Source organism: Mesoplodon mirus, assembly GCF_964341445.2.
Source record: "Mesoplodon mirus genome assembly, chromosome: 2".
Classification (NCBI taxonomy): Eukaryota; Metazoa; Chordata; class Mammalia; order Artiodactyla; family Ziphiidae; genus Mesoplodon; species Mesoplodon mirus.
Window position 1 is genome coordinate 46,766,266 of NC_138977.1, and position 17,274 is coordinate 46,783,539.

The 17,274-nt window shown below is 37.7% G+C and overlaps 1 protein-coding gene across 1 annotated transcript in view; it reads right to left on the reverse strand.

Moving 5' to 3' along the window:
- Positions 1–2,498: 2,498 nt before the first annotated feature.
- The window catches only part of USO1 (USO1 vesicle transport factor), a 101,160-nt gene continuing 86,384 nt past the window's right edge, over positions 2,499–17,274 (reverse strand). Inside the window, exons 14-24 of the mRNA XM_082611417.1 lie at positions 16,714–16,824; positions 16,270–16,388; positions 15,937–16,118; positions 15,549–15,670; positions 12,924–13,062; positions 10,654–10,817; positions 9,590–9,679; positions 7,054–7,152; positions 5,658–5,765; positions 4,090–4,305; positions 2,499–3,543 (exon numbers count right to left, since the gene is read on the reverse strand). Of these exons, the coding sequence (XP_082467543.1) occupies positions 3,454–3,543; positions 4,090–4,305; positions 5,658–5,765; positions 7,054–7,152; positions 9,590–9,679; positions 10,654–10,817; positions 12,924–13,062; positions 15,549–15,670; positions 15,937–16,118; positions 16,270–16,388; positions 16,714–16,824 (1,440 nt within the window). The 3' untranslated portion in view covers positions 2,499–3,453. The remainder of the gene's footprint in view (positions 3,544–4,089; positions 4,306–5,657; positions 5,766–7,053; positions 7,153–9,589; positions 9,680–10,653; positions 10,818–12,923; positions 13,063–15,548; positions 15,671–15,936; positions 16,119–16,269; positions 16,389–16,713; positions 16,825–17,274) is intronic.

Sequence of the window (17,274 nt, forward strand, 5' to 3'; positions counted from 1 at the left end):
ATCAGTTTAAAGGTCAGAGCTTGCTCAGTTTTCCCCTTAATTCCAAGGCTCAAATTTGCTCTGGAGTAAGATTATTTCATTACTCATTTACTATTTCTTAAGATCCATCCCCACCACTGAAGGCTGAATTGCCCAAAGGCTCAGTTCTTGGCTGCCTTCTGTCTACACTCACTGCCCGTAAGAACTTATCCTACTGGGTGGACTTAAATTCCATCTCTATACTATTTTTTCTAACCCTAATGAGCTCCAAACTGTCTACTGAACATCTATCTATTTGTATAAATCCACCTACTTGGGTCTCAGATTTAGCAAGCCTAACACCCAACTCTAGATCTCACCCCAAACCTGCTCCTCCCACCTTCCCCCAGGAGTTAATTCTTGTCGTGCTCTCCTACTCCCCAGACACATGCAAGTCATCAACGAACCCTCTCAGCTCTACCTGTAAAATGTGTCCCAAATCCTACCACTCTAGACACCTCCACCCCTACAGTGTAGTCCCAACTACATCTGCTTTTGCTTAGATGGGGGCAAGAGCTTCCTACCTAGTCCCCTGGCTTTCTTTCTTAGCCTCCTCCCCATAGACAATTCTCGACCTAGTGGAGAAAGTAATCTATGAATACAAATAAGATCTAATCACTCCTCTGGTTAATGCAAGCTCCTTTCCAGAAGCTACAAAGCATTTGACATTGTCTTATGTACTTGTTTACTGTTTTCTCCTCCAGAACGTAAGTTATATGAGGAAGGGACTTTGTCTCATTCATATCCCCAGTGCCTACAAGCAGTACTCAGCACATTATACACTCAGTAAATATTCATTGAATGAATGAATACATTTTGCTGTAACAGTAAAGATTTTGGTTCTGATGAACATTATGAGGCCCTTACTGGGCTGCAAAAAAAAAAAAACAAAAAAACTTTCGGGCTTCCCTGGTGGCGCAGTGGTTAAGAGTCCGCCTGTTGATGCAGGGGACACGGGTTCGTGCCCCAGTCCGGGAATATCCCACATGCCGCGGAGCGGCTGGGCCCGTGAGCCATGGCCGCTGAGCCTGCGCGTCCGGAGCCTGTGCTCCGCAACGGGAGAGGCCACAACAGTGAGAGGCCCGTGTACCGCAAAACAAACAAAACCAACTTTCAAACAAGGGTTTGATCTTCTCTCAGCATAATTTCAAAGTAGTAACTTAAGACTGTAAAATGTGAGCTGTTACTTTTGCCTTTTGTAGTAACCTTGGATGATTATTCTTTTCTTTCCAATGTGCTAGAGGTGTAAACTATGCTTGAATAAAACTGCAAATAAGGACAAATATGTTTTGTGCTTCACGATTGCTCCACTGTTGTAGCTCTCAGTACATGGAAATAGCCTTTAATAAGAGGGCTGACAAATGGGCAGAGGAAAGAACATGTGCAAAAGCAAAGTGAGAAATGAAAAAGCAGGATATATGCCATGATAGCAAATATCTTGGTATGGATCTAAAATATACTTGAAGGGAGCTAAACTAGAGAGTGGTAGAGCACAAAGAGTCTTATCCACATGGCTAAGGGCTCCAATCTGCATTTCAGAAAGCTTATTGTGGTGAACATGGAGGATGGCCTGCAGACGCAGCAACCAACTGGAGGTGCAGAGACCAGTTTAGGAGGCTCCAGAAGCAATCCAGGCAAAGACAGACAAACAAACAAAACCCCAAAAAACTAGAGCTATCTTAGGAAGGTGTCCGTTTGGGCTCCAGGCTGGACTGTGCAGCTTCGAGGCCTTCTTGTGTCTTCTCTACTCCAAGCCAGCCTGAGTGACTGCACTTTGGCAAACTATCACTGATTCTGCAGATGTTTCTTTCTGAAGATCTTTGGTATTCCATTATTTCTGGAAGTATTATTCTTACTCCTGACACATTTTTCCTTATCCTTGTAACATTAGCCTGACATGTTCACTACGTGGTGTCAAGATTGGGAAAACGTCACACGGTCTGAGCTGGTCCAGTAATAATCATGTGGTTCTCTGACGGCAGATGCCATCTCAGGATGGCGTGGCAGCGGTGGGATTAGGCAGGGGCGCGGTGCAGTATTCACGGGTGCTCTGTAACACACAGCCATCTCCCCTTTCAAGACATGTGAAGATACTTCTTTCAAAAGTCTGGGCCCCTTAGCGGACTGCTCAAATTATTCCTGAAGCCAGGAGGCAGATGATATACATAATGCCCCAACTCTTGCTGTCTTGCCTTTAAGAAAGCCTACTTCTTTAAATAGAAATCATTGTGAAGAAAGAACTTCAATGCTCAATTTAGAAACAACCAAACCCTTCTCCAACTTCTGCTTTTGCTCCAATTAGCCCCCTCCGTTCTTATGGAATCCTAATTATTGGCTTTAAATGATAAGATTGCTGTTATCATGCAGTTATAGCAAAGTTCTTTTAGTAAGAGAAGGACTCCTTTCCACACTTCCTTCTGCCTCATCTTGTACAAAGACTACTACTCTCAAAATCTAAAAAAGGGAACCATGACCAGGGATTAAGTGAACATAATATCTATTTTTATTACGAAAACATTAAATTTTGACACACTGCTTCATTGCTTTTAAAAAATCTATTATCTGACTTAAACCTATTCAGCAAAAATGCCAATAAATTATATAAACCATAGTTTGGATCTTTTTAAAACTAGGAACATAACAGGTTTTATAATAATCAAACAATACTACTAATTCTGAGCTGTATGAGCTGTTAACTTGTAATCTGTTTTAATGTTTAGCTTAAAAATAAAACCAAAACCAAACACATGCTGATACACTGCTGCAGAAGTTTCTCAGAAACACCCTCCTCTTCACTGTGTGCTAATATCCTTCTTCTTCACTGAGGTACAGAATGCAGCCATTATCAAGTGTCAAGGCACTCATTCTAAACTGTCCTATCCTGCTCATCTTAGGAGTCAACACTGGATGGAGGGCTGATGATATATTATCCCCCAGAATAATGCTATCTTGCCTTTAAGTAAATCCATTCCTTTAAAAGGAAATCATTAGCTAAGAACTTCAATACTGAATTTAGAAACAATGATTCCAACACACATTAAATCAATTGTGTTAGTATTTAAAGTCACAAATTCTGAAAAGTAAAAATAGCAGACAAATACAGAACTTATATAAACAACCAATGAACTAAAGGCAAAGAGCATTGCCACCACATGCCTGAAAATATTATATTTTTGGTGTCTGAAGCTCTTTGCAAATTATATTTTGGGATAGTCCAGTTCAATAAAAGATGTGTGTTCTACATAAAGTTAGAATAACAGGATTATCAACATGGGTGGTGGCTTCATTTTAAAAATACATCAATAGTTGTATTAGTGAATGTCTGCCACTTGGTTTCTAAATCTTTACTTTCTGTGGAGGCAAACCAAAGCACTGTCTTAAGACTCCGTCTTCAAAGTTACAATGTAACTCCTATCATTCCTAGAGACTGTAAAGCTAGATATGACCCTGTTCCTTGCTGTCATCTTCATCTTCATCATCCTCATCATCTTGGTCTCCGGATTCAAGTTCATCCTCTTCTTCAACCTAAAGGGAAAATATACATTTAACATTGAGGATTTGCTCACTTCACATTCAACACATAATGATATCTACTGTTGATAAATTCTTTACTCCAGAAATTAAAGTAGATTACAGGCCATCTGATTTCCTTGATTTAATGTTCAAGGCTCCCTGTCATTTTTAGCATGACACGAGATACATAGGTTAACTTGCTGCCACATGGCTACACTTCTCTACACACAAACCTGAATCAACACGGCAAAAGAGGACGACACATTTGGATAGTGAGAGTCTTGTTACCACAGAAGCAATCAAATCAATTCATTTTCTAGGCTCAGAGCCCCAAAGAGAACAGTTAACAAACGCTGGAAACTGCATCTAATCTGTGTCTTAAGTCAATTCACTGAATACCATAAGAGCAGTGCAGATGATACCACGTTCACGTACCTACAGATCTCTGCCTGTAGTATCGATATATAGGCACAACATTCCCATGTCACAGTACAATATTTAAAAATACATCATAAAGAAACACAATATAAATCATTTTTGGAAACACTGCAATCTTACTGGATGACCAAGTTCCTTGAGTTTATTCTTTAATGAAAATATTTTCTGATCCTGATCAGCCAACAGCACCAAGAGATCATCTTGTTCTTTTTTAGAATCTGTAATGTCCACCTCAAGCTTGTTTTTCTCATTTTGTAAAATGGCAATGGTACTGTTAGATGAATCCAGCTGCTCTTTAATAGCGGTTCTTTCCTCAGACAGAGCTTTAATTTCACTCTAGGAAAAGAAAGGTGAAAATCACTAATCTAAAATTAGTATTCACTCTCCTAGGGTTTTAACAAATATGTTCTTTCTTTGATAAAGTGCTGCACTTGTCTAGTCTGAAGAATTTGGGGTTAGGGGTTGGGGGAACAGGAGGTTTAAAACACACACACACACACACTCACCTAGTAACATGAGAATTTATGTTAGGCTATATATCAAAGATGCTTACTGTGAAAAATAGAGTTTAACAACCAAAAATAGTTTTAATTACCTATTCCTCAAAAAATCCTACGATTTCAGATAATCAGAGGATAAATAAAGACATAAAACGTTTTATAGCAAAAGCCTGGTTAGCATCAACATTAGAATTCAAGTTTAAAAATAAAATTCTATCCAACTTCACACATACAATTAAATGGAAAAGAAAAATAGCTTCAAGTAAAATGGTTTAAAAATAAAATAATTTGACCACAATCCAAAAGGCAAAATCACACATTATCTTCCTTTTTCCATGTTTTAATTCCTATCTTTTTTTTTTTATTACTGTTACCTCATTCCTTTCTTCATGTTATCTATTTTGATTTCTCTGTCACACAAAAGGCTGGCAGGATTTAATATGCCTGTGTTCCTCAGTCTATGGAAAACCTACAGGTGGCTTGTGTATTAGCCAAATCTATACTCCTCGTTTCTTACTGTGATTAAAGATTGATAAGCAAACTTAACTATTTTTTACTCTTACTAAAATCTATGTTTTTACTTTCAAAGTACATTCATATACATTCTTATTTTATATATTTAATACCACTATTTGAAATGGCATTTAAAAATCTTCATTTGTGGGACTTCCCTGGTGGCACAGTGGTTAAGAATCTGCCTGCCAATGCAGGGGACACGGGTTTGATCCCTGGTCTGGGAAGATCCCACATGCCGCGGAGCAACTAAGCCGGTGTGCCATAACTACTGAGCCTGAGCTCTATAGCCTACAAGCCACAACTACTGAGCCTGTGTGCTGCAACTACTGAAGCCCACGTGCCTAGAGCCTGTGCTCTGCAACAAGAGAAGCCACCGCAATGAGAAGCCTGTGCACCGCAACAAAGAGTAGCCCCCACTCGCTGCAACTAGAGAAAGCCCGCGCGCAGCAACGAAGACCCAACACAGCCAAAACAAACAAAACAAAACAAAAACCCTTCAGTTGTGCCACCTTTAGTCATCCAAATAGGAATGGACGTATTGTGAGATAAAATTACACTCTATTAACTTTCTTCATAAATCTAAGAATTTGAGAAATTAAGTGAAATAAAATCAAATTTCCTGGAGTTCATTTCATATAACATGCAATGAATAAAAGTTTCACCAAAACCAACCTTTAATTCTTTAGTTTCTTGTAATAATGCTGACAGTCTTCCTTCTACATCAGCAGTTTTTGTAGCTATTACAGTTTCACTCTCTCCTGGTACAGGAACTGATTTTGCCTGAAAGTGGAAATTGGAAAAAAAAATGTTTCTTTACAGTTACAATCAAAATGAAATTCCAAAGATGATTTAATTTTCTAGCTATTTTGAAATTTTCTTTCCAATAATGGAAAGTCTAATTCTTTATGTATTTACCCACAATAAAGTGCTCTCCCTACATAGATAAGTTGCCCCTTCAGTGGAGTGGGAGGCTGAGTCAGGAGTGGCATGGCATCAGCTCTCATCAGAGTAGGAGGAAGGCTGGGTTAAGCAAATACCTTAAACTGTGGAAGGGGCTTTGGAACGGTAGAGGCTAAAAGAATTTTGAGGTTCATGTTAGACAAAGCCTAAATTAGCCTGAAGAGACTGTTGATGGAAATATGGACATTAAAGGTAATTCCAGTAAAGGCTCATAAAGCTTTCTATAGAGAAAGGTTCTATGGTCTTAGAGAAAACATATATCACCATGAACAGAATGTTGGTAGAAGTATGGGTGTTAAAGGTTTTGGTGAGCTCTCAGAGATGAGGAACATGTTATTGGAAAGTGGAGGAAAGGTGATCCTTATTATATAAAATGTGGCAAAGAACTTAGCTGAATTGTGTTCTAGTGTTGTGAAAAGCAGAACTTGTGAGTGATGAACTATTTAGCTGAGGAAACCTCTAACCAAAGCATTAAAGGTGTGGCCTGGTTTCTCCTTGATGCTTATAGTAAAATGTGAGAGGACAGAGATAAACTGAAGGAGGAACTGTTAAGAAAAGGGAATCAGAACTTGAAGATTTAGAAGATTCTCAGCCTATCCCTATTGCAATAAATGACAAAGCATGTTCTAGTGAAACATCAAGGGTGTGGCTGGACAACCATTTGTGAAGCGGTTACTCGTGTGACACATGGACGCAATCAACCATCTCTGTAGAAGTTGGAATAGAAATGTGGTTCCCCAAGAGGGATCCAGGAGGACCTTGCTTGATGGCTTGGAACGCTGTGAATTGCATGGGTCACCAACAAGGTTTTTGACAATTTTATACCAGCAGAAAACCTGCCAGGTTAGACTGAAGGAGACAAAGATGGGGTGAAATATAAAATACCAACAAAATGAACCGTAAATAACTGATTAAACTGACCTGGTGAGTCTGACTATAGTATGGCTGTCCTCATGGCCAAGAAGCCCAAGGGACTGGAACTCTGGCTAATGGATAACCTGAATGGAAGGTGCTATCTGACAAATTTGCTTCTTTTCCATAGTGGCTGAAAAATAACCTTTCAACCTTGTGTTTACTACCTTTGAGAACAAAAAAATAATTAACTTACAAATGCTTCTGTTTTCTGTAACAGCTCCTGCTTTTCTGTCTGTAGTTTGGTGATCTCCAAAGACTGTGAGTTTAACTGAGACTTTAATGCTGCCAGTTCCTAAGAGACAAAAATAGTTAAGTTGTAACACTAAATAGCATTAATTTCATCAAGGAAATGTCTATTTACAGGAAGAAATAAAAAATTATTTCCTTTCTTGGCCCTTCTCTCTAAAATCACAACTTCCAAGTTTTAAAATTTAAGTGGAAGAACTATTCCTGAACTTGGTGGGTTCAAGATGGAGAATTAAACGTGTAGATTAAACATGTTCACCTCTGCTTCCTTGTGAGATCCAATGTAAAAAATTATAAAGGGAGGGAGGAAGGGAAAGAGAAAGGAAGGTGGGAAGGAGGTAGGGAGAGAGGGATGGAGGAAGGGTGGGCAGGAGGGAGAAACCCACAAGGACAGAAAGTAATAGAAAAGAGCAATAAATTGGGGAATTTCAGAAAGCAAACGACAGTGGTAACTGACCCAGCACACGTGAGAGGCTGAAACGTAGGCTGACCTTTTAGAAAGCCATGCTGCTACCTGACTTACAATGCGTAACTACCATAGGGCCTGGGGTGTTTTGGAAAGTGTGAGTAAAAATGGAGTCAAAAACAGCAGGGTTGGTTGAAAGCCGGCTTAGGAATAGACCACCAAATCCCTGTCTTAATCTCATGCATCAGGTAACTTTTCCTTTTCTCCTGGTGGAAGACTAAAGGTATATTATTTGAAAAGGGCAAAACACGACGGTTTTAGACTAGGGGGCCACCAAACATAGATGAAAGCATTAGACTTCCCTAGCGGTCCAGTGGTTAAGACTCCACGCTCCCAATGCAGGGGGCACAGGTTCGAGCCCTGGTTGGGGAACTAAGATCCTGCATGCCACACAGTGCGGCCAAAAAAAAAAAAAAGTACTGTAGTGAAAGTGGCAGAATTAATTGAAAGTTTATATTTTATAGATGTTGAAATTTCCAAACTTCTTGCTCTCCCCCCAACCCCCACCAGAAAAAGTACAGGAAAATAAAGCAATTGTAACAGTGGTTCTCCACTAGGGGCTATCTTCCCCCACGATATCTGGCAGTGTCTGGAGATATTGTGGTAAGTAGTGAGATGCTGTCACGTAAAAAGCTTTTTTATTCTCTTAAAACTTTCTATCATGTACATACATGCCTTTTCTTTGATTGCTTTTTTCAGTTATCAATATGAGTCATGTAAATATGGAAATTATGAACCTTTTTATACCATATTTTACTACATATTGTAAAAAACAAAACTGTCATTTAAAATATATCTTTGGGGCACTTCCCTGCTGGTGCAGTGGGTAAGACTCTGCAATCCCAATGCAGGGGGCCCGGGGTTTGATCCCTGGTCAGGGAACTAGATCCCACATGCATGCCACAACTAAGGAGCCCACCTGCCACAACTAAGGAGCCTGTGTGCCACAACTAAGGAGCACGTGTGACACAACTAAGACCTGGCGCAACCAAATAAATAAATAAATAATATTAAAAATATATCTTTGGGAAACACAAAAAGTAAAAATTTTTACTTGGGATTTACAAACTAAGGGTATATATTAATAAATTAATTCCCTTTAATATTAATATAGTTCCAGAATAAAATCAAAATAGATATTACTCTTCCTCACAAGAACAAAACATTATGGACACATATTGGAGAGTTGTAAATCGTTAATGACAAATTATTATTATTTTTAAATAATATAATTTAAGTAGACTGTAGAATCTACTCTGGGGTACAAAGACACTATCAAAATAAGACATTTTGTTTCTGTCCGGTCATTCCCATCAGATCAGACATGTCAGTGGGTGAGGACCAGCTGGCTACTGGACGGAGAAGGAAGTTAGTCCTAGCTTGGCCAGGCTGTTCACTTCTTTCTTTAGTATCACTTTTTTTTTTTTTTAAAGAAACATATATTCCTTTTATAAGAAAGGAAGGAAGGAGGGGAGGATGGAAGGAAGAAAAGGCTTATTTGCTTTTGTAAACAATATAAATTACTACAGCAGAAAAAGTTTATTTTGCTTTTTAGCTAGAGTCATCTAATTGAGATATACACAAGTTTACTTCCTGTTTTTCCCTTTTCCAATTCTAAAAACTAACATTTTTGTGGATAGAATGACTTAAATGCCCAATACATTTCACCAACCAGTTATCATGAAAATTAGGCATAAGACTTTATATCTTCATATTTGTGGCTTATAAATATATTTAAAGTTTCCTTAATTGTTAGTTTACTGGTAATCTATAAATAATCTGGGTAAGATGCTGAGATCTGTTAAAAAGAACATCACTGAAAAATAAAAACACAATATAAAGCAAAATACCATTAATGTATAATTAAAACAGCTTCTGGATTTTCAAATGGCTGTCTTCACTATCAAGTTTTGCTTACACCTGACAAAGCAGTTCTAGATTAATGGAACTGCAGTGCTGGTATGCTATTATAATTAAAACAAGACGAAACAGAGCTTGGATCAAGCTGAAAAATGACCTGTTTTAATTCTGCAATTTGTTCAGAATCTCTTGCCGAAGCTGTCGCTGAAGACTGTTCATTTGTGCCAGGTGATGGTTGGGACGATTTCTACAAAGAGCATAGAAATAAACTATGAAATAAATTCAGTTTAAAGAGGCAGAAAAAACCCAAAACTGTACACATATAAGCTATGTCTGGTATATGTTTACCAAAAAATTTCACATTGACATTTTAAATTTTATACCCAAAATAACATTTCAACATAGCACATATTGTCTACAAATTTTCCATAGCTAATAAATTTATATTCATACCAAGTAATTTATTAAATCTAGGCACTTAACTGAGGTCATATGAAGAAAGAACATAAAAGCAGGTATTTATTGAGTGATTTCCATGTATTAAAAGAACCTTATACAGGGCTTCTCTGGTGGCAAAATGGTTAAGAATCTGCCTGCCAATGCAGGGGACATGGGTTCGAGCCCTGGTCTGGGAAGATCCCACATGCCACGGAGCACCTCAGCCTGTGCGTCACAACTACTGATCCTGCACTCTAAAGTCCACGAACCACAACTACTGAGCCCGCATGCCATAACTACTGAAGCCCGTACGCCTAGAGCCCGTGCTCCCTGACAAGAGAAGCCACCGCAATGAGAAGCCCGTGCACTACAACGAAGACTAGCCCCTGCTCGCTGCAACCAGAGAAAGCCCGCACACAGCAATGAAGACCCAACGCAGCCGAAAGTAAAAAAATAAAAATTCTTAAAGAAATGAATAAAATCTATCTTTAAAAAAAATCAATAAAAGAGCTTTTAACAGAGTATCTCATTTAATTCTCACAGCAATGAGACAGATATCACCACCACCATTTTATAGCTCAGGAAACAAGTTTAAAGAGGTTAACTAAGTTGCTCAAATTCAGTTAACTAGGAAGCACTGAAGCTTTAGACAGTCTGACACCAGAGCTCATATTCTAAAACCTTAATATGATACTGTAGCTTAAGGGATCCAGAAAAATAAACAAGTTGGATAATGAGAATTATTCTTGACTTCTTGTTTAAAAAATGTCAACATTCACTTACCAAATTTTCAATGAAAGAGTCCTTTTCAGCCAGTTGGCTTTGTAAAAGTTCCTGATTACTTTTTAATTCTTCTATCTCTTCTCGCAACCTACCAATTTCTTCTGGCTGAATACCATTCATCTGAGCCCCATCACTGTAAGAACCTTGATGCTGATTGTCTTTTCCTATTAGGCATAAAATTTGAAAAGCCAGCACGAAACTTTTCATTTTTTGAATTGATGATTCAAGTATAAAATAAATACATACTTTCCTTAATAATTACTTTGGCAGGATTTTTGCGAGCACATTTCATCTTTGCAAAATAGTGTTTTGTTTTGTTTTTTTCCAGCCACGCCGCAGGTGCGGCATGTAGGATTTTAGTTCCCTGACCAGGGATTCCAATGCCCCCTACATTGGGAGCATGGAGTCTTAACCACTGGACTGCCAGGGAAGTTCTGAAAAACAGTGTATTGATAAAAACAATGATACTTTCAGGGTTTCTGGGAAGAAAAAGAGCATAGTCTTAAGACTAAACTGCATGGTTTAGTGATCTAAGATTAAGAATTACAGTAGTTTACCTCTTGCACTGTTGGTGGGAATGTAAATTGATATAGCCACTATGGAGAACAGTATGGAGATTCCTTAAAAAACTAAAAATAGAACTACCATACGACCCAGCAATCCCACTACTGGGCATATACCCTGAGAAAACCATAATTCAAAAAGGGTCATGTACCAAAATGTTCACTGCAGCTCTATTTACAATAGCCAGGACATGGAAGCAACCTAAGTGTCCATCAACAGATGAATGGATGAAGAAGATGTGGCACATATATACAATGGAATATTACTCAGCCATAAAAAGAAACGAAATTCAGTTATTTGTAGTGAGGTATCGGACCTAGAGTCTGTCATACAGAGTGAAGTAAGTCAGAAAGAGAAAAACAAATACCATATGATATGGAATCAAAAAAAAAAAAAAAAAAAAAGGTCATGAAGAACCTAGGGGCAAGACGGGAATAAAGACACAGACCTAACTAGAGAATGGACTTGAGGATACGGGGAGGGGGAAGGGTAAGCTGGGACAAATATATACACTAATATATACAAATATATACACTACCAAACGTAAAACAGATAGCTAGTGGGAAGCAGCCGCATAGCACAGGGAGATCAGCTCGGTGCTTTGTGACCCCCTAGAGGGGTGGGATAGGGAGGGTGGGAGGGAGATGCAAGAGGGAAGAGATATGGGGACATATGTATATGTATAACTGTTTCACTTTATTATAAAGCAGAAACTAACACACCATTGTAAAGCAATTATACTCCAATAAAGATGTTTAAAAAAAAAACAGAATTACAGTAGTTGAAATTCCAATTCTATCAATTAATATAAGAGAACATAAAATCCTTTAAAAAATCTTCACAGGGCACTTCCCTGGTGGTCCAGGGGCTAATACCCTGCGCTCCCAATGCAGGGGGCCGAGGTTCGACCCCTGGTCAGGGAACTAGATCCCCATGTCACAACTAAGAGTTCGCATGCCACAGCTAAAGATCCCACCTGCAGCAACTAAGACCCAGTGTGGCCAAATAAATAAATAGATATTTCTAAAAAAAACTTCACAAAGGAATAGCTTTCTATATAGACTAAAAGAGCTGACAAATTATTGTCATAAATAGAGGAAGTATAAGATATTTTCTTCTGAAAATTTTGGTCACCTTCATATAAATAAAATTAACTATATTTCTAAGTAGCTAGCATTCCAATCATAAGCGGTGTAGAATGAGACTATTTACAAGCATTTGAGCTCCTAGCATGTGCCAGGCACTGAACTAGAATTTTATATATATTATTTCATTTAATTCTCAGATGACACAGGTGCTACTATCAGCTCCGTTTTGCAGATAAGAAAATGAAAAGGTTAGACCAGTCAACTGGCTGGCTCAACTGGCTAGACATTAGAATCACCTGGGGAGCTTGTAATTAATAATCACTGATGCCTGGACCCAACCCCCAACTAATTAAATTAGAAACCTCAGTGGGGTTTCAGTATTGGTGTTAAAAAAATAAAAATCTCAGGGGATCTTAATGTATAGGTAGCTAAGGTTGAGAATCAATGGATCAGATAATCAAACAGAGCAGAGAGCTTGGACTTCAAACTCTGACTTGACTTACATGTTTGTCACAGTGATTAATTTAAGGTTACAGAAAGACTAGTCCACAAGAATAATCTGTCTGACTTTGTCCAGCTCCTGGGGACACTACAACAGGAATGGCTAGCTACACTTACCTAGCTGTACTTTAAGAAGATTATACTGATCCTTGTGTTGCTGAATCTGAGATACTTGCTGTGTGACTGCTGTCTGGAGCTGTTCGTTTTGACATTTTAACGTAGAAATCTGCTGCTTCAATTCCTCAAGTTGCAGATCCTGTGAACCAAAACATAATTAAAGTGTTTTAAATTCAGACTAGTTAGCATTAAGAGGATGAACAAATTAAAAATTAGAGATTATTTTGGGTGAGGATGTTAAACTACTCAATATTTCCAAAAGCATTCAATAATTAAGCAATAACACATTAATATATGCACCAAGGCCAATTAACATGCAGCAGAACTGTAAGATTTCAAGGCCCCATTATATGGCGCAGTCTGCAATCTCACTGTAATTTTGGTTTGGGGGTGGGGGGAGGTCAATTTTAAAAACTTCATTTTATGGTCCATCAAACTATTTAAGACATTTATACCAAATTATTTAAGAAGCTTAATATATGTATATATATATATGTATATACCTCTGTTACTTTTAACATTAAAAGACAATCATATAATAGAACATTTAGAACTCTGAAAAAAAGAGGTTTAATCTCTTATCACCCTAGTGTAACTAGTTAGAATTTGATCTGTCTTCATTTTCTTCTAATTCTTTTCAACTCAGGTTTTTTAAACTTGTCATAATCCGTCCACATACATTTTGTAACCTTTAATTTGCTTACTATTCAGTCAGAATTTCCCAATATTAATCAGTAGATGCAATGTAATTTATACTTAAAAGCAACACTGAGGTTGCTCTCCATTTTTCTAAATGATAATATCATTACAATAAATATTTTAGTCCATACAACTGTTCTCCTGAATTTTGGAGAATTTCCTTAGGATGCATTATCAAATGTAATTCAAAGTTTACATAAATATTTTACAGCTCTCGATGCTTGTTGCCTAATTGTCAAATGGCATTCTAAGTGATGAGAATATTTAAAATTAACATTTCTAAAGAAAAGTGATTATACTAATTGTGTCAAATCACTCTTTTCTTCTTCCAAATCAACCATATTTATCAGCTCCAAGTGCAAGCAAGCTATAATATCACATTCCAAGTATTTATTTCCCATTGCTCTAAAAATTACATTTTACCATCTGGAAATGACTCCAAATTTGTACTGAGACAGATGAAAAATCCTAATAACCATGGGTAGTGTAATGATTCAAATTTGGATCATTCAAAGATGATTCTAATTTACTAATTTGCTTAGAAACTGAAAAGCTCAGACTGAACGCTAAATACACCACTAATATATTTTTATTCTTTCTGAGAATTTCATTCTCAACAATACAGATTGTGGGGAAGAGAAGAATACATCGGCAGCTCTCATGTAGAAGGCTCTACACAAAAGCTCTTACTAGCCACACCTGCCTCAAGCTGTCACAATCAGCAGGGGGTGGAGGGCAGTGCAGGGAAGGGGTAGCAGCCTGCCTCACGTGAGATGCCCCCGTGTATTGTTTTCATGACTCTGGAATTTTAACACCATAATACTGCAGCACTTCCTAAGATTCCATTCCAATAAAGGTTTATATACCACAGTGAGGAATTAAATGAGAGAAGAAAACCAAGAAACATCCTGAAGGAATGTAATGGAAGGTTTAAGGTGCTCAACACTAGGCAAGTGTGGGGTTCATCGGTATCCTGCAAAGAAAATGTCAGCTGATGATTTTGAAAATGTAGTTTCAACTTAACTCATCACGACGCACTCTAGTAAATCAGCTCCCTCTTGTTCTATCTAATTTAATATCATCTATTCGGGTGCGCAAGACAGAGATCTAAGGATTGTATCTGACCCTTTCTACTCCCTCGTCCCCAGGTCCAATCACTACCAAGTGCTGTCAGTTTTATCTTCTTTGGTTTCCACATTTCTCAGGACCGTCCCCTCTACACCACACAGTGTGAGCTTTAGAGTCCCAGTAACACACATGTATTTGAATTCTGTTCCACAAAGCACTGAGTGACCTTGGACAAGTTTAAATTCTCTAAGTCTCAGATTCCTCATTTATTCTGAACTGCAGATGTCAGCTACTTTGAAGGGATGTTGTGAAAAGTAAATGAGATGGTGTTTAACTGTATTCGGTGAGCACCTAGAACACAGTACACAAAACAGCAGCTGCTATCATCATCTTCAACCATCAGTTTCCCAATTGCCACCCACCACCACCACCTCCTCCTTGGGCTCCCTCCCTCTAGCCTTGCCTCTCAAATTCTCCTTCATACAGCCAACGAGTGTTCTGTGTCCATGCCAGTAACACCTCCCGTCCCTCTCTCTGCTTGCCTAGCTTACTCATAGTCATCCTTTTAGGACTCAGCTTCTCTGTCTTCTCCAAGCACCTGCTCCTACCTAGCTAAGTTAGGTGCCTCTCAATGCTGTCATATACCTTCGATTATCTTTACCACTAGACTTGCTTAGCACATACTAAGCTCTCAGTGTGTTGAATACTCAGATGCTTTTGAATTATTTAGGAAAACGATGAGTTTTACTTTGTGTATCCTCTTGCATTTGGAAATGCCGAGAGAAATTCCTCCCTAAATTAGAGAAGTATCTATACTTTCAGTATAACAGAGATTGTATACAATTTATCAGTACGTACTTGCTCTCGAATCATATTTTTGTAGTGAGTCACAATACTGTCATGCTGCTCTAGTGTTTTCTTCACCTCTTCTTCTTGTTTATCTTCTTCACTGGACTTGTAAATAGCCTTAGTAATCACACCTGTAAAAGAAGACTTATTTAAAATACTGTTTTATTATTAAGACTTAGTCAGTAAAAACATATGGCCTAACTGCATGAGAAATAAGAAATTATCTTTCCAATCTTACTGAATGCCAAAAGTCCTTAAGTGGGCCACAGACCAAGAGCTAGGAAAAAAAATACTTTCAGGCTTATCATATAATCTGCATGTATCCAGAATATACATATGCAATATAATCCTAGGTACTACTTTCTAATGAATATCAAGATAAACTTTGTTGTCTTACCTTCAAGCTCTTTTACCAGCTTTGTAAACTCATGATCAAATATCATGTATTCTGGACTGGGGAAGTTTGGCTGGGGTTTCTGAGATGCTCTAGAATACAACTCATGTTTGCTAATAAATCCTAGTTTCTCTATGAAATTCTCTTTGCCAATCCTCTTCTCTATCAGCTGTTTCAGTTTCTCTCTACAGAGATAAGCATATTGAGATGCTTAAAAAAAAAGTCATAACAAAACATAAAAGCTTGGTCTACATTATACTTTGGCAGAAAAAAATTATCATTATCGTTTGATGACATTAGCAAGTCATTTTTCCCTGGCATTTTCCCCTTACTTACTTCATATAGCTCTCAAGTGAGTTATCATTGAAGTAAATCGAAATGCCCAACAGAAGAGCACATAAGCCTTGGACCAACTGTTCTTCCTCTCCAAGATTTTCTGCAATTTGTCCTGTAAGCTGAAAACTTTGTTAAGAAAACTAATGGTTCATAATATCCAGAATACTTTGTTTTACAATTTGAATTTGACATGTATTTCATGTAAGAGTTTCTACAAAAAATTCTATACAGTCCGAGCAAACATAAAACAATGGTACATGTGTACACACACACACACACACCTTAAGTAAGCATCGTTGTCACCTTAACAGTTTAAAAAGTTGTAACATAGATAAAAAGGATTCAAATATCTGGGGCATGGAGCTAACTCTAGTTGAGAAGAAGAAATAGAAAAGATAAAAAAGGTAAATACTTACATGCATCTTACTAAAACATAAAGGATACAAAGGGAACATTGGCTGAATTGTGAAGAAAATGTGTTACTGCAATGGGGCAGTTGCTAAGCCAGGTACAAAGCAACATCAGTAATCCAACTCTTGTCTGTATTTTGCTTCCCTGCAATAAACAAGGTGGCAGAAATCTTGTTTTATTTTTTTCAAACTTAAAGTTGCCCTAAGATCCCTCCCCATCTGCATAAAAAGGTATTTAACATCTTATGAAAGATATGTCAGGTATCTGGATTTTAAAAATTGAACAAGAGAATGCATTCTTATATACTCTCTGGGCTGCACTTCCCAAAATAAACAGAGAGCAGAAATTAGACTTGATCCATGCTCGTAAGCATATACCAGGTTATCTAAAATACTATTAATGGAAAATCTGATATGCTAAGGAAGAAATATATGACGTGGATGCTTAAAAAATTTTATCAATCCTAAAACACTTTACAAAAACATAAATTTGCTGGCAAATTTATGATGTTTCAATAGGAATTTTAAGAACAATTTTCTCATAAAAGGACAAATTCTACGTCCTTCAAAAAACATCAAGAAAAATACAAAGAAA